This window comes from Carcharhinus amblyrhynchos, chromosome 2 (assembly GCF_965287045.1).
Source record: "Carcharhinus amblyrhynchos chromosome 2, sCarAmb.v2.hapA, whole genome shotgun sequence".
Lineage (NCBI taxonomy): Eukaryota > Metazoa > Chordata > Chondrichthyes > Carcharhiniformes > Carcharhinidae > Carcharhinus > Carcharhinus amblyrhynchos.
This window is the reverse complement of record NC_137325.1, coordinates 33638769-33662451: the sequence shown is the minus strand read 5'-3', so window position 1 is coordinate 33662451 and position 23683 is coordinate 33638769. Positions and strand designations below refer to the sequence as shown.

The following is a 23683-nucleotide window of genomic DNA, read 5'->3' as shown; positions in this document are numbered from 1 at the left end:
CTCCCCACAGATGCTATCAGACCTGCTGAGATTTTCCAGCATTTTCTGTTTTTGTTTCAGAAGGTGCTAAGCCTGATTCCTGGTGTGTACTGAGGTACATATTTAATGACCCAAGGTAAAAGTACTGGTGTGGACTTTAGTTGAGAACAATTGAGCTTTGCTGTCATAGTCCAGAAACCAGGCAGTGCTGACCATCTAAACTCGTATATAGAGAATGACTACTTGAATGAACTTTGCCTTGTTCATTATGGTTTTACAGACGCCTAAAGACTGGGGGAAATATAGGCTGAGAAACTAACAAAAAGATCCTGTAAATTATTCAGCATGGTGGCACAGTGGTTAGGACTGCTGCCTCACAGTGCCAGGGACCCGGGTTCGGGTCACTGACTGTGTGGAGTTTGCACATTCTCCTTGTGTCTACATGGGTTTCATTTGGGTGCTCTGGTTTCCTCCCACAGTCCAAAGGTGTGTGCGTTAGGTTGATTGGCCACACTAAATTGACGCTAAGTGTCAGGGGGATTAGCCAGATAAATACATGAGGCTATAGGGATAAGGCTGGGTGGGATTGTGGTAGGTACAGATTCAATGGGCCGAATAGCCTCCTTCTGAACTGTAGGGTTTCTATGTATTTCTCTATTATATTTTGAGAAGATATTTTGATGCATGGAGTATTTGCCATAGGCTATGCAGAAGGAAAATGTCCTAGTATTGTATTGATTTGATCCATTTTTAAATAATTCAATTCTGCCCATACTGTAATGTTTATTAAGATTTATAATGTATCTGCTCAGGTAAATAGAATGATCAAGAGAGGGGAGGTGAAACATAAAGGGAAACAAATAAATTGCTGGCATGCCTTTCTTAAATGCACTCAGTTTTATTGATGTTTTAAAAAACATCGGGCCCGATTTTACCATTTGGAGTCTTAAGGGCCGGATCTGGGCGTAATACAGATCTGAGCCTGGAATCCTCTTTGCAGCGTGCCGATATGCTTTTTGCTGGCTCTGGTCCGATTTGCACTGTGGGCAAGGCTTAGCACTGCCGGAACGATCGGAGCTCTCAACTGCGCATGCACGGTTAGGAAAACATTGAAGAAAGCACACCCGTGTCAGATCACTCCCGAGCCGGAGAAAGCGGCCTGGGAGCGAAAACAGGAGCAAGGGTGTATTTCCGGGGGGGGAGGGGGGGGGGGGGGGAGAGAGAATGGTCTGACCTCAGCCCTCCCCCCCACTACCACCAGACAACGATCAGCACCTCCCCCCCCGCCCCCCCCAGAGATACATGTGACCCACTTCTTCCCCTACCCGCCCCCAAACCAGACAACAATGTGACCTCACTCCCCTCCTCCCCCCTCCAACCAGAGAATGATCTGGACCCCTTCCGTCCCCCGTCCCCGCCCCCAAGGGTGATCTGGGTCAGAGAGCTGTTGCAGGCTCTGCACCTGCATTGGAGGCTGTCCTGCAAAATAAAAATCAGCCTTGGATTTTTATTTAGCAGGTTGCTTAAGCGTGGATCAGGAATGGACCAGAAGACAGTAAAGTGGGATTTGGTGGGAGAGTTGGGCCCGCGGTTCATTAAGTCGATTTAAATGCATGCTAATGCATTTAAATCATCGGGCCAGCCAATATGGGTGAGGACTGGATCCGTGCCTGAATCGGGTGTCTGTAAAGCCGCGATCTGCTCGGATTCGGGTGCAGATTGCGTTAAAGGCCCGACGCCTGAATCTACCGCGATTTCGCGCCTGAAAACGGGCGCAAATTTTTGGTAAAATCAGGCCCATAGTTTAAGATATTGTGCCTTGCAATTACGTAGAACTTAATCATGTGAAAATTGCTTTCAGTAAGTGTTGTGTAAATAAAACTCAAACACTGCATGGGGACAATCATCAGCATGACAAATAATTAGTAATGGTATCAGCTGGATGCACAAAAATAGCAATCAGCACTATTCATCCCATGTGTGAAATATATTTGCCTACATTGTTATCGTGCAAATTAACGAGGCAAACATCACTGTTAAATAATCAAACTTCCCCCACCTTTTATTAGAGACTTAATACCAATTGTTGCTGCGCTGGAGTACAACCAGTGGTTCACAAAGCTCTCCTCTAAGGATCTTAAACTGGTGAGTAAATACTGGACTCGGATTGAGTGAATGACATGCTCTAACGATTCTGTTTTTTTTTCCCATTAATTACAGAGGTAACTATTCATACGTCTTGTATTTAATTAAACCTCAGGTGCAATGTCAGATGAGGGATCAAGCCAAAGCCTGTCTGCTCCTTCAGATGAATATAAAACATTATTTAGCAACATGCAAAAATTTCTCCTGATATCCTGACCAATATTTATCCCTCAAATAGGATCACTTAAACAGATTATCCAATCATTTATCTAATTGCTGTTTGCAGTGCCTTGCTGCTAATTACATATTTGACAGACTATATTTCAGTTTCGTGTCTTAGGGCTGAGTCATAAAACACTTCCTGATTCATTTGCAAAAGCACTAATATCTGAGGCTACGATGATTTCATAATTCTGATGTTTGGTAGTCTTTTAAAAGATTTAAAATTAATTGATACTTGTAGTTGGACAGAGGAGGAAGCAACTTTATCACTTCATTGATGATTTTTGGTTTAAATGTGGTGTCAATTTATGTTCAACAAATTGTTCAGAATACATCATAAACATCAGTTGCAAGTTTGTTGAACATTTGATTAAATATGAAGAGTGGACTACTTATCATTAGCCTCTGAATCTTAGAGGAGTTGGGAGGTTGTACCTGCTTACAATGGTAAGTCAGAGCAATCACATATCCTTTCATACCGTGGTTTTCATTTTGTGTGATGCTCTCACTGCCAGGGCACATGGCTGGTCCTGCTGTAGCATTGGGTGCGGCAGCTTCTGATGTGCCCTAAATTCCTCAACTGGAAATCAAATTGAAGAGAGAGAAACAAATGTAAGAAGAGGGAAACACAATGTGGAGAGGCAAAGCTGGATCCTCTGGCTTTCCAACTACGTGTTTCTTAGCAGTGGAAGGCAGCACACTGTTTGCTGGTGATGGGACTCTGTGGTCCCTCGACTGTCAATGGGATTTCCCATTAAAGCTACTTGGGATAGTGGAGGTGGGTGGACTGGAGGCACTGCTGATGGGACCAGAGAACAGCCGACGAATGGCTGGAGAATCCCACCCATTATTTTGCAGATTTTCTGGTCCTGGTGTTAGTAGCTAGTGCCAAACAAGAAGTGTTGAGATTTTTATTTTGTAGACAACTGTCATTAAAAAAAAGTAAAAGGGTGGAGCATTGCTAGAAATACCTGTAAACTTTTAAACTGAACAGAAGAGTAAAAAGATAAAGTTTTATGAATAAATCAAACTATATTGGACCATCGAGTAAAATTTGCATTGTGAGATCCGTGGTACAGAAGGTTATGCACCAACTGAAGAACTTTGTGTGTGTAATTCAGCCCACCGTGATTCATAGTGTCCCCCAGTTTCTTATCATTGGGATAACTTAGGTTAAAGTTTTACTAATGTTTTTAAAATGATTGAGGTCATCGAAAATATAGTTGTATAACTTTGTTAATATTCTCGAGAAATCTACTGGCACTTCAGTTTGCTCAGAAAAATGATACATGGTTTCTGAAAATTAGACAATAATTACAAACATGTGAATATTGAAGATGATGGATTAAAGGTAACCTGGATATTGGGGCTAATGGATTAAGGGTAACCTGGATATTGGGGCTAATGGATTAAGGGTAACCTGGATATTGGGGCTAATGGATTAAGGGTAACTTGGATATTGGGGCTAATGGATTAAGGGTAACTTGGATATTGGGGCTAATGGATTAAGGGTAACCTGGATATTGGGGCTAATGGATTAAGGGTAACCTGGATATTGGGGCTAATGGATTAAGGGTAACCTGGATTGTTGAATTTTAAAATTAATATGTTTGCAATGTACCTTTCTTAATTTGTATAGATCTGTTCCCCTATTCATTAGTTCCTTTGCATTCCTTCTGTAGTCAGTTGTATGGGTTAAGCAATAGGCTTTCCATGACTGTCAATCCAGCTATATGGTTAGACAATGGAAAATATGTTTTGGTAATGTTGCATAGTTGGTTGTTTCAACTTTTTGCTTTCCACTCCTTGGGGCCCGGAATTGTTAGAATTGCCAAGTATTGGAAAGAAATGCAAACTGAATTTAAAATCAAGTTGTCAGCCCTTGGGATTGAGCATATTTTCATACAGATTAAGGGCCTGCTTTGTAATTCCTTGGCTTTATCTTTCTATATTTTTAATAATAGACAGATCTCATTTTCTAATTCTTTAGTCCACAGATGTTTGTGAGCAAATTCTACGCGTTGTTGGGAGATCCACACGTTTAGAAGAGCTGGTGTTAGAAAATGGAGGGCTCCGAACGTAAGTATGTTTAACTGTTCATATTTTCAGTAGAATAATGTAGGTAAAGACTCCTGAAATTGTATTTGAGTTGCTGATAAAAAACTGTACAATAATTTTCCTTTAAATAGCTGCACAACTCTTAAGTACAGTTTAAGTCGTACAGTTTGAACTTTCAATATTCTAGCACAATGCATTATGTATTCGAGCAATTACAACTGCAAGGCGATTTCTGTATTTATCTTTGAAGTGGTGTAATAATCACATTATGCATAGTTATTTTAAACTTTGATACAGATTTATGCACTTTCCAACTCTAGTATTGAGCCATGCAGGAAATATCGTGTGACCAGACCATTTTCTGGATGGGTTGGATTTGAAATTTACAATGACATGAATGAAAATTGTTCCTTTTGGTAATTGTATTTTGAGGAAGGATGAATCTGAACTAGCCTGTACCATGAATAAGATTTATTTCCAAACAGTGAAGTGAAGTCACAGACTCAATCTCCCAGTTCCTCCCAGACACCCTGGTTTATATACCCTTGCAGTAATTCCCATACTCCTTATCCAAATGGGACAGCTGTGCATAATTACCAATTTAAAGCATGCATTTCATTGCAGCATGAATTCAAGAATAACAGGTTCTCACTTTTAAAAAAGCAACAAAGATATGTACATTTCCATCCCGGAAGTTGAAAAATAAATCTCACATTTTCAAAGAAAAAAACGTACATCATGAACTGTCCTTCTTCCAATACCCCAGCATGCCTTTGGGTGAAGCAGGCTGATAACTGATGGCTTGGATCAGCTTAGTGGATCTTCGATGTTTCCTTCTCTCTCCACCACTTGTTTAAGACTTGCAATATCAGCTCATCATCTTTTTTCACTCACATTCTTGGTGAAGTATACATTGTACCAAAGGGATTGATTGTCCATGCAACACTATACTGGGACAGTCACTTCAACATTCCCCCCATTTAATATTTAACGTTTTAGATAAAAATAATGCCATGTCAACTGCCTCTACTAATACGAGTGTCTCTGCAGCCAAGGTGCTCTTTACTACTCACCTTATTTTCTTGGCTTCCCAAGCCAGGGGGCAGCACTTCCCATTTTTTCTCACAAAGGATATTGGGTGGAATTTTCTCAAAAAAGGCAGGGGGTGGGGTGATCTTGTCTTCTCTCCTGCCGGCCGATGGGTAGGATGAGCCGGTAAGATTGTGAGACGGGTTCACGCTTGATTTCTTGCCTATCGTGATCTTACCGAGCCTGGATATCCAGCAAGATCAGCCTCGCACCCGAAAAAGATGACCTACGAACTAAAGGGGATCGATTAAGAATAGATTGAGCACTTAGAAGGCATGCCAACAATTACCAGCAGATTTGTATAACACTGCTGTCTTTAACCATGATCAAACATGTCCTTCACTCCTCGATTTAGCTCAAACAGGAGCCGAAGTAGGTTAAAGGAGAGTATAGAGGAATGTGCCAGGAACGTCACTAAAAACTGTAGGTTACAGAGCAGAACAGCTGTACTAGCTATCAATCAGGTACATTTTTATTAGCCTGACCACATTCAACTAGGAGTTTCTCAGGAGATGATGGTTTTCCTGTTCATTCAGCTGTTCACTTATGTCCTTCTTGTCATTGAGTGAGGCTTCTCACTGAATGATTTTTTTCAGTGTCCAAATGCATTCACAACCACATTTCTACCAGAGCACCTGGAGTGATGTCCTTGGGACTGATCACTTGCAGGTACCATTCGTACCAGAAATATTCTACAAGAAAAGACCAACTACCTTTCCCTGACCTTCAACAACAACAGCAACAATACTGAGTTTCCCCATTTTCAATGTCCCTGAGAATCATCAGAAGCTTAACTTGACCAGAATTGTTGACAATTTGGCTACAAGGATGAAGCAGTCTTGGCAGTTTGCGATGAAGGGCACACTTCCTGCCTGCTCAATGCTTCCCCATGATCTATATGTCTCAAATCAGGTTGAAGAGCCTCTGACCTAGATGGATGCAACTGGAACAACATGCAAAACTGGGCAAAGCATTCTTTAATTGGCTAGTCTGCCACCAGACTCCAAATTAATTTCTGGGCTACCAGCATGCTATAGCTACAAGTATGTATCACCTTCAGAATGCATTGCAAGATTTTACCAAGTTTATTTCCGATTATTATCAGAACCTAGAACAATGGGAGCAGCAATGTTGTGAGACTATCATGACCACCAAAAAGCCTGCCAAGCTGCACATCACCCTGACTTTAACAATTAACTTCTGCGCTTTCAAAATAACTGACAAGATCCTGTAATTTCCTCCATCATTGGAATGCCATCAGCTTCAAGTGGTCTAAGGAAGTGGCTCACTTGGTAATCTTGACCATGGTTACAATTGTGAGCAGAGTTCAAGCTGATTCTACTAGAGACATGATCAATGTACAGATAATATTTAAGTTTGTTTGCACAGTATTATATTTTGTTGGCACTGCGAGTTAACTAATAGCAGCAGCTTGCATTTATAAAGCATATCAAGCAGCATCTGTGGAGAGAACAAAGTTAACATGAAGGGTCATCAACCTGAAATATTAACTCTGTTGAAAGTTTTTTTTTTAAAGTTTATTTATTAGTGTCACAAGTAGGCTTACATTAGCACTGCAATGAAGTTACTGTGAAAATCCCCGAGACGCCACACTCCGGTGCCTGTTTGGGTACATTGAGAGAAAATTTAGCATGGCCAACACACCTAACCAGCACATTTTTTTTCGGACTGTGGGAGGAAATTGGAGCACCTGGAGGAAACCCACGCAGACATGGGGAGAACATGCGGATGTCGTACAGACAATGAATCAAGCTGGGAATCAAACCCAAGTCCTTGATGTTGTGAGGCAGCAGTGCTAACCACTGTGCCACCATGCCATCCCCAGATGCTGCCTGATGTGCTGAGTATTTCCAACGTTTTCTGTTTTTTTCCTGATTTTTAGCATCTGCAGTGTTTTGCTTTTGCATCAATATGGTGTCTTAGGTATAGTAAAATATTTCACAATCAACGGGAAACAGAAATAATTGATCTGGTAATATAACTGCAATAGTTCCATGCTTACAATTATGATGTGGCAGAGGGCTGAGCAGATATGTGCCTGTCCTTGAACAGTAATGTTCGAGTCTAATATGTGTGTTTAGATGCTAACCTCTGATCCATTTGATTCTTATGTATGCTTCAGCTAGTTCTAGTGCACTGTTCAAGTACACATCACTTTGTATGATTTCCTTTATTTCCCCCCAGGGATTTTGCACAGAAGCTGGCCAATGCCCTTGCTCACAATCAGAACTCAGGACTTCACACAATTAATCTTGCCAACAATCCACTGGAGGACAGAGGTAGGCAATCTGTCATCACCTGTAATTTACCTTGTGTATTTTTATCTTGGTTCTGTTTGCATTTGTGCAGCACCTGTTGAGTCAGAGCACCCTTCTTTTGGACTAGGAGGCAGAAGAACAGGAGACTGCCATCTGATTTCCAGAAGTCTCTGCTTAGTGCAGATCAGGTAACAAATGAGTGCAGAAAAATTGGACTCACTCTAATGGTGCTTCATGTCCATGTATAACATGCAGCATCATGACAACCTTCAAATATTGGACAATAATTTGCTGTCAAAATAATGGTGAGATTAATGACAACAATTAATGACAGGTGAAGGCAGGCGTGCAGTTAAACACGGAGATCCAAAGATTGCTGCCCAACATAAATCACTTTACTGCTAACTTTGTAAAAATGACACCTTTGCAATGCGTTGAGTAGTGTGAAATTCCTGTATTTGTAGCATGGGCTTGAACCTCAGATCTCCTCTTTCCCTCACTGCAACATTATCAGCTCACGCTTCCAGTAATTTGCCACGCAGTTTTTAAACTTGACCATGCAAGGGCAAATGTAAATAGTGGCAAATGCCATCAGATATGTCTTACAATAGCAACTTATGGCCCAATATACTTCAGGAAAAACCAGTTTGTGCAAGAAAACATTCTTATGTTGTGTAGGTAGACTTAGCACTGATTTATAATGGTGACTAATTTGCTTTGAATTAAGCTTCAATTTTAAAATGGTTTTGATTTCTACTAAATGCTACAAAACAGATGTGCAACAAGACCATCAGTGGATTCCAAGCCTGAATGTTACTCATGACCATTATATCAAAAAACAAAGATTTAAAGACTTAATTAAGCCAACAGAAGAATAAAATTTAAAAGACTCAATTTATCTTTCTTCATAGAATGTTCTGCCTCCAGACTCCATTCCAGAATTAAAAATTCAGTTAGAACAATAGGCTGGCTCTCTAAAGTGTGTGCACTTAGTAGCTCTAACACTACTTGTTCTGAGTCAGAAGGTTGAGAGTTCAAATCCACTCTAGAGACTTGAGTGCAGAAATCTAGGCTGATGCTCCAGAGCAGTGGTGAGGGAGTGCTGCACTGTTGGATATATCTTTCCAATGAAACATTAAGCCAAGGCCTCATTTATTCTCTGGGGATGAACGGAAAAGATACCATGGCACCATTTCAAAAAAGATAGAGCGAAGTTAACCCAGTGTTCCAACCAACACCAACAAAAAACGGATTATATGGGCACATTGCTGTTTGTGAGCTTGCTGTGTGCAAATTGAGTGCATTGATACATTAAAACAATGAGTAAAAAACTTCAAAACTGCTTCATGGAATTTGGGGCACTGGCGGTCATGGAAGTTGCTTTAAAAATGCAAGTTTTTCTTTCTTATTCATCTGATTCATTTGGGTATTGTTATTCCCCTATGATTGTATTCATTTCCTCCACCACACATCTGCCTACATTCTGTGTGGGCAGCGATCACATCATAATTGTACAGAAATGTTGCTGTGAGCCAATTTCAAAACTGACAAATCTAAAAATGAGATGAGGTGGCTGTAGTGATAGTGAATACGTTAGTTTTGGTCATAGAGTCGTATATTGCAGAACAGGCCCTTCGGCCCATTGAGTCTGAACCAACAGTATCTAACACTAAATTTTCCTGCACTTGAGCCATATTCTTGAATATTGCAATATTTCAAGTGCTCCTTCAAATATTTTTTAATGGTTGTGAGGTTTCCGGCAGTGCATTCCAGATTCCCATGACCCTCTGAGTGAAAATGTTTTTTTTCTCAAATCCCTTCTGAATCTCCTGCCCCTTACACGAAAGCCTTAACCAAGCGGAACAGCTGATCTGTACTTACACTGTCCATACCCCTCATAATCTTATACACCTTAAACATGTCCCCTCCCTTTAGTCTTCTCGGTTCTAAAGAAATAAAATCCAAGCCTATCCAATCTCTCCTTATAGCTCAAACGCTCCATCCTGGACAACATCCTGGGGAAGCTCCTTTGTACCCCTCTAGTGCTATCACATCCTTCATATAATGAGGTGACCAGAACCACATGCGGTACTCCAGCTGTAATCTAACCAGCGTCCTGTACAACTCCAACATTACCTCCCAGATCTTATACTCTATACCATGACTGATGAAAGCAAGTGCCACATGTACTTTCTTAACTATACTATTCACGTGCTTTGCCAACTTCAGGGATCTGTGAAAAATGACCCCAACATCCCTCTGTTCCTCTGAGCTTCCCTGCGTCTTGCCATTCATTTAAATACTCCCTTGTCTTGTTTCTTCCAAAGTGCATCATCTCATACTTATCAGGGTTAAATACCATCTGCCACTGCTCTGCTCACCTGAACAACCCAACCATATCTTCCTATAACCTACAACCTTCTTCAGTGTTAACCATTCTACCAATCTGGGTGTCATCTGCAAACTTGTTTATTATTTACCCTCCCTGCCACATTTTCATTCATAACAGTTATGTATATAATAACAATAAGAGTCCCAATACTGATCCTTGTGGTACAACACTGAACACCGGCATCCAGTCACTCAAACAGCCTTCCACCACTACGTTTTGAGTCCTACTACGAAGCTAGTTTCTGATCCATCTCGCCAGGTTTCCGTGAATTCTATATGCTTTGGTCTTCTCAATCTCCCATATTTTGATTTGATTACTATTGTCACATGTATTAGTATGCAATGAAAAGTATTGGTTCTTGCACACTATACAGGCAAAACATACTATACATAGAGAAGGAAAGGAAAGAAGAGAGTGCAGAATGTAGTGTTATAGTTGTAGCTAGGGTGTAGAGAACGATCAACTTAATGCGAGGTAGTTTCATTCAACAGTCTGATGGCAGCAGGGAAGGAGCAGTTCTTCAGTTGGTTGGTATTTGTCCTCAGACTTTCATGTCTTTTTCATTTCTTTTGGAAAAGATTATGTCCTGGGTGCATGGGGTCCTTAATTATGCTGGCCACTTTCCCAAGGCAGCGGCAAGTGTAGGCGGTGTCAGTGGGTGGGAGACTGGTTTGAGTGATGGACTGGGCTTCATTCACAACTCTTTCTAGTTTTTTTGCTGTTTTGGATAGAGCAGGAGCCATACCAAGCTGTGATACAACTAGAAAGAATGCTTTCTATGGTGCATCTGTAAAAGTAGGTGAGAGTTGTAGTGGACGTGCCAAATTTCTTTAGTCTTCTGAAAAAGTAGAGACATTGGTGGGCTTCCTTAACTATAGTGTCGGCATGGAGGGACCAGGACAGGTTGTTGGTGATCTGAACATTTCTACCTTTGTCCCCGTTGATGTAGACGGGCATGTTCTCCACTATACTGCCTGAAATCGATGACCGCAATCTTCGTTTCGTTGACATTGAGTGAGAGATTATTGTCACCGCACCATAGAAACATAGAACATAGGAGTAAGAGGAGGCCATTCGGTCCTTCGAGCCTGCTCCACCATTCATCACAAACATGGATGATAATCAATAGCCTAATCTTGCTTTTTCCCCATAACCTTTGATCCCGTTTGCTCCAAGTGCTATATCTACCCACCTCTTGAATATATTCAACATTTTGGCATCAACTACTTCCTGTGGTAATGAATTCCACAGGCCTATTACTCTTTAGTTGAAGAAATGTTTTATTATTTCTGTCCTAAATGGTCTACCCTGTATCCTCAGATTCTTGACATCCCCACCATCGGGAACATCCTTCCTACAACTACCCTGTCTAGTCCTGTTAGAATTTTATAAGTCTCCATGAGATACCCCCATCATTCGTCTGAACTCCAGTAAAAACAATCCTAACCTAGTCAATCTCTCCTCATACATTAGTCCCGCCATCCCCAGAATCAACCTGGTAAACCTTTGCTGCACTCCCCCGAGAGCAAGAACATTCTTCCTCAGAAAAGGAGACCAAAACCGCGCGCAATATTCTAGGTGTGACCTCACCGTCTCACCAAGGCCCTGTATAATTTCAGGGACAGAGTGGCGGAGAGAGCCTGGGTAAGATACTCTCAAGAGAGTTGGTGCAGACTTGATGAGCCTCTTCTGCACTGTAAGGATTCTATGGTAATTTCTCTTATTTACTATTTGGCTACTCATTGACTCGTTAATTAATCTGATCTTCAAAGAACAAATGATTAGAAACAAGGTCCAGATTTCTGTTTAAACAGAAACTGTTCACTTTAGCATTTGGATTGTAGAAAATCCTTGAGAACTTATCAAAAGTAGTGGGAGGAAAACAGAAACAAATTCCATTTTACAGTAAGCAATACGTGTGCAATGATTTCCAACTAATATTATGGTATGTCATGTTAGAACATTGTTCCTTAAATAATGAGAAGTAATTGAATACTTCCCATAGATGTTTATGCCTTGGTGATGGCAAGGTTCTCAGGATAGAGCAGTGGATAGTTATGGACTGTTTTACTTTTGCATGCTGTGTTAGTGCTGTTAATATTCTCTGATCTTTTTCAGATGTGTACTAGAATTGAATGTGTTGTTTTAGTCTGAAAGTGAATAGATTGGCATGGAAGAGACTGCATTAAATCTATTCTCAAATCTTTGGGCTGCACAACTCTGAAAAGATACAGTTTCTGGTTTAACATGGACAAGGGTTGATTTCAGGAGCTAATATAAAACTGTTGAGAGGGAAACTTAAATAAAACCCTGAAAGGTGAATGAGCATCTTACAATGAGATAATTGCAAACTCTGCTTAAAGGAAAGCAATTACATTTTTAAATGTATTTATAAACCAGAACCAGCACCAAGGATGGACTGGACATGTAGCATCCGATACCGACTGGTTTTATCCTTCATCTCATGTTTAAACACAATTTTATATGCGTGGAATATATTTGCAAACTTGTGCAAGTATTTTCCTGCAAATTCCTCGTTTTGAGTGTGCCAATAACAATTAAACATACGTTTGGTAAGACAGAGTTTACGTCATTTTGATAATCTCTCTTCTTAAATACATGGTGAAAAACTGCAGCAGGCGATGGTGCAGAGGGACCTTGGGGTCCTTGTGCATGAGTCGCAAAAACCCAGCTTGCAGGTGCAGCAGGTGGTCAGGAAGGCTAATGGGATGCTGGCCTTCATAGCGAGGGGGATTGAATATAAAAGTAGGGAGGTCTTGCTGCGGCTGTATAGGGCATTGTTGAGGCCGCAGCAGGAGTACTGTGTGCAGTTTTGGGCGCCGTACTTACGCAAGGATATTTTGGCCTTGGAGGGAGTGCAGAGGAGGTTTACTAGGCTGATACCGGAGTTGAGGGGGTTGAGCTATGAGGAGAGGCTGAATAAATTAGGCCTGTACTCGTTAGAGTTTAGAAGAATGAGGGGAGATCTCATTGAGACGTATAAGATGATGAATGGGATGGATAGGATAGAGGTGGAGAGACTCTTCCCGCTCAAAGGATAGTAGGACTAGGGGGCACAGCCTCAAGATAAAGAGGGGGCGGTTTAGAACGGAGTTGAGGAGGAACTTCTTCACTCAAAGGGTGGTGAATCTCTGGAATTCTCTGCCTGTTGAAGCGGTGGAGGCTGCCTCGCTAAATATTTTTAAGATGCGGGTTGATGGGTTTTTGATAAGAGAGGGGATTAAGGGTTATGGGGAGAGGGCAGGAATGTGGAACTGAGCCATGACAGATCAGCCATGATCTTATTAAATGGTGGGGCAGGCTCGAAGGGCTAGATGGCCTACCCCTGCTCCTATTTCTTATGTTTTATGTTACAAAATATTATTCTTTTTCTTGCTTGACAGATCTTGTTGCTAATCTGTCTGAATAACGTGAGGAAATTAAAATGCAAAGAAACTTCTGTGATTTGACTGACTGTTGCTGCAGTATATCTAGTCTAGTGTGGTTTCAGATTACCACTTCATTGTGTGAATTTTGAAAATTTACACATGCTTGAATCATATGCTATGGAATCCAGGAGTTTATGCTAAGCTTATTAAGAAGACATTAATGGGAATCTCTAAATTCTGTAACACTGCAGGTTTTCACAGCCTGTTGGTTCCTGGGCTTTGATACAAAGTACCTGAGGTTGTGTGTAGCACATGAGCAGATAATTGCAGCATTAACTACTTCAGAAGATTAAAGTGATTTAATGAAAAGTTTCACCATAATCTTCATTGATTGCAGTCACTTTCCTTTACAATTAATGACAATAAGAATTAATAAAAACAATACGTGCCAGTCATTATCTGAAGGGGAAACCTAAATTAACACATTAGGTAGAAAATTTCATCAACACAAAGCATTAATCTATATTTCAAATGCTAATTGACCTAGGTATTCTCAGTAGCTTTTTTAAATTTTGTCACTAATTATTCTTTCCCTTTTATGAATGCATTAACTCAATCATGGGAGCAACAGTCATCCCTGGCACCTCAGCCAAGTAGAAACTCTTCCCTTTATAATGCAGGATTGTTTCAGGCTATTCCACTGTAAGGGCAGACATCATAACTGATATGTGTTTTGTCCTCATCTATCTAACAGGGTGCACCTGCAGCAGGGGTCAATGAGTAATCAGTGTGAATGTTAAGACTGGCTGATCTTCCCCTCCCTAAAGCCAATTATAGCGTCTAATCTTTGTTTTTCCCTTTTCCCCTTCCCCCACCCAAATTGAAATAAGTATTCAAGCAGAAAACTGGGTCTTCACAACTGTATTCTTTTCCTTACAGCCCAACTGTTCAACAAATAAATGTGTTGAGCCATAGGGGAGCTCACTTTTTATTTCTGAAATTAATACTCTTGGGGCTGGCTTATTTGCTCCTTCATTTGTCCAGGTGCTATTTATGCATTCTTACTACTATTATCTTGCATTCATTTGTTTTTACCATTGTTGTTCATTCTCTGCTCTGGGGGTGGGATTTTATGGCTTTGCTCGTCCCAGAACTGTAAAATCCTGCCTGAGGTCAGTGGACCTCTCCGTTGTCTGCTCCTCATCCACTCCAATTCCCGGGGTGGTAAAATTCTGGCCAGGACCTCTAAATTGCATAAATTGTTTTCTCTCTACTCCTACTCTGATATATTTCCTCTTTTCTGAAATAATGAGAGGCAGGTCACCCTATTGTAATATTTAAGGCCTATTCATTCTTATTTTAATAAATAATCCAAATATGTTTAGATTTGAATAACTAACATTCTTCAATGATTTTTGTATACTATTTTCATGATCATTTTCATTCTAATGCTTGTGATAATGCAATATAATGTCTAAGCTTCAGGTAGCTCTGTTAAATGTACATTTTTATAAAGATTAAGTTTTTCTTATATATATTACGTTGCTCTAGGTAGGCATTAGTATTTTGTAATGATGGCAAGTTCTTTGCTACGTAGTTATATGATTACTAATTTGGTTAGGGGATGAAATTTGTCTTTGGTGATTCTGTAAACCATTAATGATGAATTGATTTGCACTCCACCTACTTCCTTTTTCTGGTTAACAGTGGTGTAAAATGGGCTAACAATTCACAATTGTTTATTTTGCGCTCCTGTTGAACAGCAATTTTACCACCTTAATTCCTACAGCTGTCAGTCTGTTTGATAAATACTCTTGTCTTCTCCAGTTTCCTAAAAGAACATTCTGTAGGGAGAAAATTTTTATCCAATAATTAATTTGTAGGAAATGTCATTATGTAACATTGCACAAAGGATTTGAATTGATTTACTTAGTGTGTAATCTAGACTTGAAGGGTTAATTTAAAGAAAATATGGTTTATTAGTCAAATGTTGTCTCAGTGTCAACTAGACATGTTGGCTAGTTTCCATCATGGAATTATTACATGGTGGGAGAGTGGAGAAAATTTGAATGGAGTGTAACTTGGAGATAAGATTTTTTTTCATGTTCAGTTTAAAATTGAATTATTGTGTTGTTTCATTGTCAAGCAAGAATGAATAATTCTTGTTTTGCAGGTATATCCTCTCTGAGCAACCAATTTGCCAAAATTCCAAAGGGATTGAAACACTTAAACATGTCTAAAACCTCCTTGTCACCTAAAGGTACAGTAACTTTATTTAACAGTTCTTTCCTTTGAGGACATAAAGGGAAAGTTATCCTAAGGATCTGATTGTAATGGGAATGAATATCAGGAGGAATGTAAAGTAGGCTGCCAATTTGATATCACAGTTTTACATTATTGTGCAGTCAAATTCAACCCCACAAAAGCTATTGTGTCTATGTCAGAGCAACAAAAACTACACCCAGCTCTTCTCACCCAGACATTTATATCTTCCATTATTTTAAATATCCATTTTTTTCCTTTAAGAATTGCAATAGCGCTTCAACCATTAAATATGATAAAATATTTTATTGTGAAACAATTGTTCAGAAAGCCAAACTTTCAATAATTTCTGTAAAGGGTCATCCAGATGCGAAACATTGGCTCTATTCTCTCTCCACAGATGCTATCAGACCAGCATTTTCTGTTTTTGTTTCAGATTCCAGAAACCACAGTAATTTGCTTTTATCACAGTTTCTTTCTCTGCAGAATGGTAATTTCTCATTCTTGATAACATCTTACTGAATTTTGCATTGCACAATCTCTGAGCGTGATCTTACCAGCCGTTCACGCCATGCTTTCTGCAGTGAAATTGAGAATTTGACGCCCAGCCAAATTTTCATTCACTGCAGCGGGATGGGAAAATCCAGCTGTTGTGAACAGCCATAACATTCCGCCTTCTGTCCGTAATGCCCTTTCCAAAACTGCACACACACAACTCTAGGGCTTAATTATTGCCTTATATGTATTGTATTCTGTGCCTTACTCATAAAGCCCAAAATGCTGTCATGCTGTTTTGTAATTATATCTATCTTTATGCATCCCCGTCCTTGTGTCCCTTCATATCCTTCAGCCTTTCCTAAGGAGTGTATGCCCCCAGTCTTTCTTATTACATCTAAATGATATTAGATTGCACTAATTTGGATTAAATTGTATGCATCATTTGAATATCCATTTGGCTAACAAGCCTAATCCTCCTTGCTATTGGTCAGACAGCACCCTTCCATTTTGGAGTCTTAACCAAGTTTTTGTTTATGATTGTACAAAATACTACAATTCCATTCAGATGGAAGTAAGTGGTTTATCTTGTTTTCTGTGTCTATCAAAAATGAAGCTTTCACTTATTTGTTTGGGTTTGTGGTTTTTTCATATGTGTGTGTTTAGACCTCCTCATTTAAGAGTAACACACACGTGTAACTGTCACAATGCAATAGATCGCTCTCTGGACTCAATGTAATATTAAAACAGCTTGAAACACTGAAAATGTAACACAAATTATGTGTCTTGCCAGTTTATTATTAGTAATTTCTCCAAGCTTACTTCAGTAGAAAGTGATGTCAAGTATTATTTTTCTGTTCATGAGATGTAGTTGATACTGGCAAGGCCATGTTTATCAGCCATTCTGGGTTGTGCTGAGAAGGTAATGGCCATGTTTGAACTACTGCGTGCTTGCAGGGTACTATTTGCACAATATTGTTGGATAAAAAGTTGTCGGATTTTGATCCAGGAACAATGAAAGAATGGCAACACATTTCTGAGTGAGGATGTTGTGCTACTTGGAAGAAAGCTTGCAGAAAGTGATGCTCCCCTGAAGTAGCTGTTCTTGCCCTTAATCTAGGAGTTGCTACTGAAATAAGCTTGGTGAATTGCTGCAGTACATCGAATGTATATTCTACAGCTAAATAGTAGCAGTGATGACCAGTGGAGTAAAAATTGCATATCGTGTCAGGGGCACTAATCATAGAATCCCTACAGTGCAGAAGCCTTTTTGGCCCATTGAGTCTGCACTGACCATAATCCAACCGAGGCTCTATTCCCATAACGCCCTACTAATTTAGCATGGCCAATCCACCTAATCCAACATCCTCCCTGTGGGAGGAAACTGGAGCACCTGGTGGAAACCCATGCAGACATGGGGAGAGTGTGCAAACTCCACACAGACAGTGACCCAAGGGAGGAATTGAACCCTGGTCCTAGCACTGCGAGGCAGCAGTGCTAACCACTGTGCTGCCACATGGTAATCATGTGGACCGCAATACTGTGGATGAAAGAAAGTGTTCCTTATCTTTCAAGATATCCAAAATACTTGCACAACCACTGATGCACTTTTAATGAACATTGTTATAGTGAAAGCAAACAAGGTTGCTAATTTTCATCTCCAATCCTTTGTTCTCTACAAAGGTTCAGCTCAACCAAACTGTTTATCTCACACCAAGTTCTGTTCACATATCACCCCAATATTAGTAGCCTATCTTAACTTAAAATTCAATGTACGTGGTTCAAATTTTTGTTCTTGTTTTTAAATCTTTTCATTACCTTGCCCTTCCTTACTTCCATCCCTATAATCCTTTCATGTGTGTTTCTCCAAATCTAGCCTCTAATATAAGCTGATCCTTCAGTCATTTGGGTCTGATCATCTGGAATTCTGTCGCTAAATTTCCTCCCTTCTTCACTTTCCTCCTTTCCTACAAGACTCCTTAAAACTACTTTGATCGAGATTTTCATCAACCCTTCTTTATTACCCCACACACCCCCAGAAACCATCTTTCTGAGTTTCAATCTTTCACTCCTCCTTTGGCCAGGCATTTGGTCAATCCTCATTGCATCTCATTCTTTGACTCAGTCAACTATTTTTCCCTTATGCTTCTGTGGAGTGGCTAAAAAAATGTTTGCATTAAAGATACTATATAGATGGAAGCTTTGATTTATTTTGTTCCAAACAAAACATGGTGGGCCTGATTTTACCATTTTCATTCTAAGTGCTGAATCTGGGCATAATTCAGATCTGACTTAGAAATCTGCTTCCAGGCACCCCCAAACATACTCAGCCTGAAAAATATATTGATGGTCCCATTTGCGTTGTGGGCAGGGCTTAGTGCACCTGAAACGATCGGAGCTCTGAACTGCACACACGCAGTTAGGAAAACAATTTGAAGAAACTCAGCCGTGTCACATCGCTCCTGGGCCACACAAAGTGGCCTGGGAACGAAAAGCAGGAGCGCTGGTCCCCACAGATATCACTGTTCCCTTATCCACGCATCCCGCCACCCCCCCCCCCAAACCGGAGATCCATCTGCGTGCGTACCCCCCTCCCCCCCTCTGCCAACCAATGATCAGCCTTCACCTCCTCCCACCAGACAGCAACTGGCCCTCCTCTCCCACCCCCCATACACAACAATCACTCTCCCCAACCTCCCATCACCAGACAACGATCAGCCCTCCCCACTCCCACCACCAGACAAAGATCGGCCCTCACCCCAGCCCCCCACCACCCAGACAATGCTCAGCACACCCCCCCCCCTCACCCACCCATCCACCAGACAATGACCAGACCTCCCTCACCTCCCCCCCCCACCCCTTCCTCAGCAGAGATACACCTGACCTACCCACATCCTCCTCCTACCCACCCCTCCTTCCGCTTCCACCACCCTCCCAACCAGAGAATGATCTGACCTGCTGTTCAGCAGCTGGAGCGCCCAATTCAGACTTTTATTCAGCAGATTCATTTTGGCGTGATTCTGGATCAGTGAACGCGATGGTAAAGGGGGAAGTGCTGATAAAGTTGGGTGGGCAGTTCATTAATTCAACTGAAATACATGCAAATACATTTAAATTCACACCTGTTTCGGGCACGAAACGGATCGCGGCCACTGCTGGGTTTCGGTAAAGTGGCCATCTGCACGGACGCGGGCGTGGATCGCATTAATGGCCTCCCACCTCGTTTTCACATCTGAAAACGGGTGTGACACAATAGTAAAATAGGGCCCAGTATCTATTCAGAAAGAAATCTCCTGGTTGTTTTTTGGAAGAGAAGCAGATAGTATCATTGTTTAAAATGAAACGTAAGATGGATTTGTGAGGGTGGCCCTGTACGAGGTAGTGACATGAAATGGCGACGGTTATCCAAAAATCGATGTGCACTTTTGAATTCATGAGAACTTTGACTTAGTGTGATTTTTTTGAAATGGGGGTGGTGGGGTATGGGAAGGGGATTGAGTAGATAATTAATTCTGTGTTGGAGTCTAAACATGAAATTTGGGATGAATTGAATAAATAGTTGTCAGAAAATATGTGGATCAGTTAACAAATTGGACCAAGTTTTTACTTCATTTGTGAAGTGGCTGTGTAAAGAATGTCAAAATTCATGTTGGGTGTTGAAAGAAATAGAAATCGGATAACATTCCAAAAAAGGATGTTGTGAAAGTCCAATTGTGTTGCTTAGTGCCCGTCAAATATGTTTTACCATCATCGGCAGCCTCCATACTGGATCAGTTCTTTTAACAATTGTGGCCATTTTATTACTACATGTTCTAATATATCATATTATTAATGCTTATTTTATTTGCTTATGAGTACTTTTCATTGTTGGCATTTACCAGTCCTTGGAACATTAAATTTAATATAACTCTCTAGTGAAGAGTAATAAGGATAATATTCAGCAGAAAGCAACAGCATTAAATAATAACTGGTAGCCCGGTAATGTCGCTCGCAAGCAATTCTAAATTGGCATGATGCAGAAAATTGTTTGTGTTGAAACAAAAATTGATGTGCTGTGTCTGTTTCAAATTACACTCCTCCTTGAATTTTTTGAGATTTTGAATTCCTGACAGTATTTAGGAGTTTTTAAAACACATTTGGCAGGAGGTCAATTTGTAGATGTTAGAATATCAACTCAAATGTCAACAAGTATTACTATCTATTCTAGTATGTCTAAAACACCCACATTAATTCATGGAATGCATTCCACTAACAAGTTATTAAACAGTAGTTGAGTTCCTGCCAAGAAATTAATAATAATATACTTGCAAGTGACATAATTTGTGTTACATTTCAAGTTGTTTCAGTATTGCATTGAGTCCAATTTCTGCAGCCCAGACTTGCAGTGTAAGGGTTTGAACCAAAAAGTAAATTTGCTGCGATTAACATTCAGGTAGGTCACATCTTCCCGGCTTTTGGTTCCTGTGAATTCAGGCAAGTTTACTTTTCAGTTACACCTTATGGAGAAGAACCACAAATACAAACCAGCAGTACTGGCACAGCACAAAGATTACTTTTGGAAACTAAGAATAAGAACAAAATTCAGAAAAGTCAATACATGGCGTAATCTTAGTGGCTTCACTAAGCCCTTGAAGGAGAAGATTCATGCAGGAGTAAGAGCAGTGAATGTTGTGTACTTAACACCAACAGCTTCCAAGAGTTCCCTGGAGATGTTTACTCCGCAGAAATATACTGGGCTCAGGTTCTGGGTAAAAGCACACATTCATTTTGTTGAACTCAACACAGAATATCCCTTTAAATTTGGATGCTAGGCGAATATATTAGTGCATAAACAGGACAATTTGTTGAAATATTTTGCAATAGTTTATGTCTATTTTACAATGTTGTGTAATGATTTTACAGAGATTTTTGAGTAGGAGAATACATGGAAGTTGCTTTAAGTTTTTGGCTGATAATCCACGTCTAATATTATTAAGATGGCTAAAACATGTAAAAATATCTTTACTTTTATTTAAATATAACTTCATGATTTATGAAAGAAGAAAAGCAATTTGCATTTATATAGTTAGTGTCTTTAATATAAAAGAAATGCCCCAAGGCACTGGCAGTTAATGACGTAAATGGACAGTGTGTCAAGGAAAAAGAGACTAACAAAGATTGACCAAAGAGCTGAGAATAAAGGAGCAGGTTGGACATACGACATTGAGCATGGGAAAGAAACATTGATGATGCCAAGTGCCGTGCACTTCTCAAAGAAGCATGTTGATGCTGATCTCTGTAGTAATCTTTGCAGCCAAGAAACTACCCCTTGGCACTGTTTAAATTAAATTTGCATAAAAATATGTAACATCTATTTTAATCATAAATTTAATCTTGTAATGTAGAATGTTGCTATCTCCTTTATTTGATTAATTTGATAATGGTTTGATTTAAATTAAATTAGGTTAGGTGTGACAGTGCTTATTTAATCACTGTACATTTAATGCTGGAAGGTTGTATGCTCACTGGTAAATTAAATTGCATGAGAGTTTGCAGAACTTAAAATTCAAAGGATTTTTTTGAAAAAAGGAACTAGGGTTGGACCAGACCAGGGTCATCGATGTTAAAAACATGCGTTGACTAATTAGCAGTTCATTCTATAGCAAAAAAGGTAGTGGAGTCAAAAACTAGAGGGCATTGGTTTAAGGTGAGAGTAGAGAGGTGCAAAAGGGTCCAGAGGGGCAATACTTTCACAAAGAGGGTGGCGAGTGTCTAGAATAAGCTGCCAGAGATGATAGTAGAAGTGGGTACAATTTTTTCTTTTAAAAAGCATTTAGACAGTTACATGGTTAAGATGGGTACAGAGGGATATGGGCCAAATGTGGGCAATTGGGATTAGTTTGGTGGTTTAAAAAAAGGGGCGGCGTGGACAAGAAGGGCCTGTTTCCATGCTGTAAACCTCTATGACTCTAAAAGAGGTGACTGACCCTGCCTGTAGCTGCAAAACACTTGGTGTGAAATGTTCCAGGCATCTTGTGTCTGATAGAAAATTTGATTCGCAAATTATTTTGTGCTCTCTGCATTATTATAGGAGTGAACAGCCTTGCCCAATCACTGAGTGCCAACCAACAAATTCCGAACTCGCTCACGCACCTCGATCTCTCAGGAAACTTCCTCCGAGGAGATGACCTATCGGTATGTTGGATGTAATTTTTTAAAATATTCTTTTATTGAAGTTTGTCCTTTTTTTGCAAGCAACACAACAAACCCTCAAGGATTAGTACAATACAGCATAATCATTTTTCCACATCTACACACAAAAAGAGACAAGAGAGCACTAATGCAATTGGTTTGGATTATTTGTTACAAATGGTGCCTCCAAGGATACAAACAATAAAAGGATATTTCAGAGACTGGGAGAAAGCAGGATAAAATAAAACAGTGAGTATATGTTATAACAATGAGCGCCCTCGCATACAGGATATTAGAGACAGAGCCATGTAGCTTAATTCCAGGATTTTCAAAGCAGCTACTGGCATTGCATATTCAGCCAAGGACAATGTAGGATGTTGCCCCATCTCCAGCTACACTAGGGGTGTCAATGATACAAAACAATGTTTTTTCCCAGGATATGTGCTATGTCTACACCTTTACAGGATTCCGTCAAAGATTATTTGACCCCAAAATAACGAATGTGCAGAAACAAATTAGGCAACACCAGTAGTTGTAAGGGGGTTTTTCCTCACCAGCTGTGAGGACTCATTGGGCCATACTTGCAACCTCTATCCCAAGCCTCAGCCCCACGCTAGCACCACTCGTATTAACCGTGACAAGAGTAAAGGATACCATATGCCACATAGTATATACCATTATTATAAATGGATGGCTTATGAAAGAAAAGACCAGTAAATATTGCACAGCCCTAGTGTCATACAATCCACCCAGTGCACCCGCAACATTCTCAAGCTCTTTAAGGATATTAAACCATTAGCATTCAATTTTGATACAAGACCAAAAGCAATGCAGATGGTGCCCTGAGCCACTTTGCACTCCTGGCGCAAGAAGGATATAGTAGGATCAAATCTGTATTAAACTTGAAGTAATTAAAGGCATGTGCTGAGAGATGCATTCCATTATAAATGAATGGACATATCTGGTTTTTAATGGATAACAGGTGAAATTCACCTTAATGCTCATATACTAGATCACTCCTGTCAACATGATAAATAACATCACAAAATAAGAGTGTAATGACAAGGGGTGAAGTCCAATATTAGTGATGAACTGCAGATTCATTCCAAAATCTTGCCGTCCATGGAATTTTGAGAGACCAACACCTTAGAAGGGAGGTGGGATTTGGGGATGGTGGGGGGAGGGGGGAAATGGTTAGGGTA

At 40.2% G+C, this 23683-nt stretch overlaps 1 protein-coding gene across 2 annotated transcripts in view; it reads left to right on the top strand.

Moving 5' to 3' along the window:
- The window catches only part of carmil1 (capping protein regulator and myosin 1 linker 1), a 395677-nt gene that overhangs the window by 164918 nt on the left and 207076 nt on the right, over positions 1 to 23683 (top strand). For both annotated transcript variants that reach the window (XM_080204317.1, XM_080204310.1), the window contains exons 9-13: positions 2049 to 2124; positions 4337 to 4425; positions 7699 to 7793; positions 15727 to 15813; positions 22381 to 22484. In XM_080204317.1, the coding sequence (XP_080060443.1) occupies positions 2049 to 2124; positions 4337 to 4425; positions 7699 to 7793; positions 15727 to 15813; positions 22381 to 22484 (451 nt within the window). The remainder of the gene's footprint in view (positions 1 to 2048; positions 2125 to 4336; positions 4426 to 7698; positions 7794 to 15726; positions 15814 to 22380; positions 22485 to 23683) is intronic.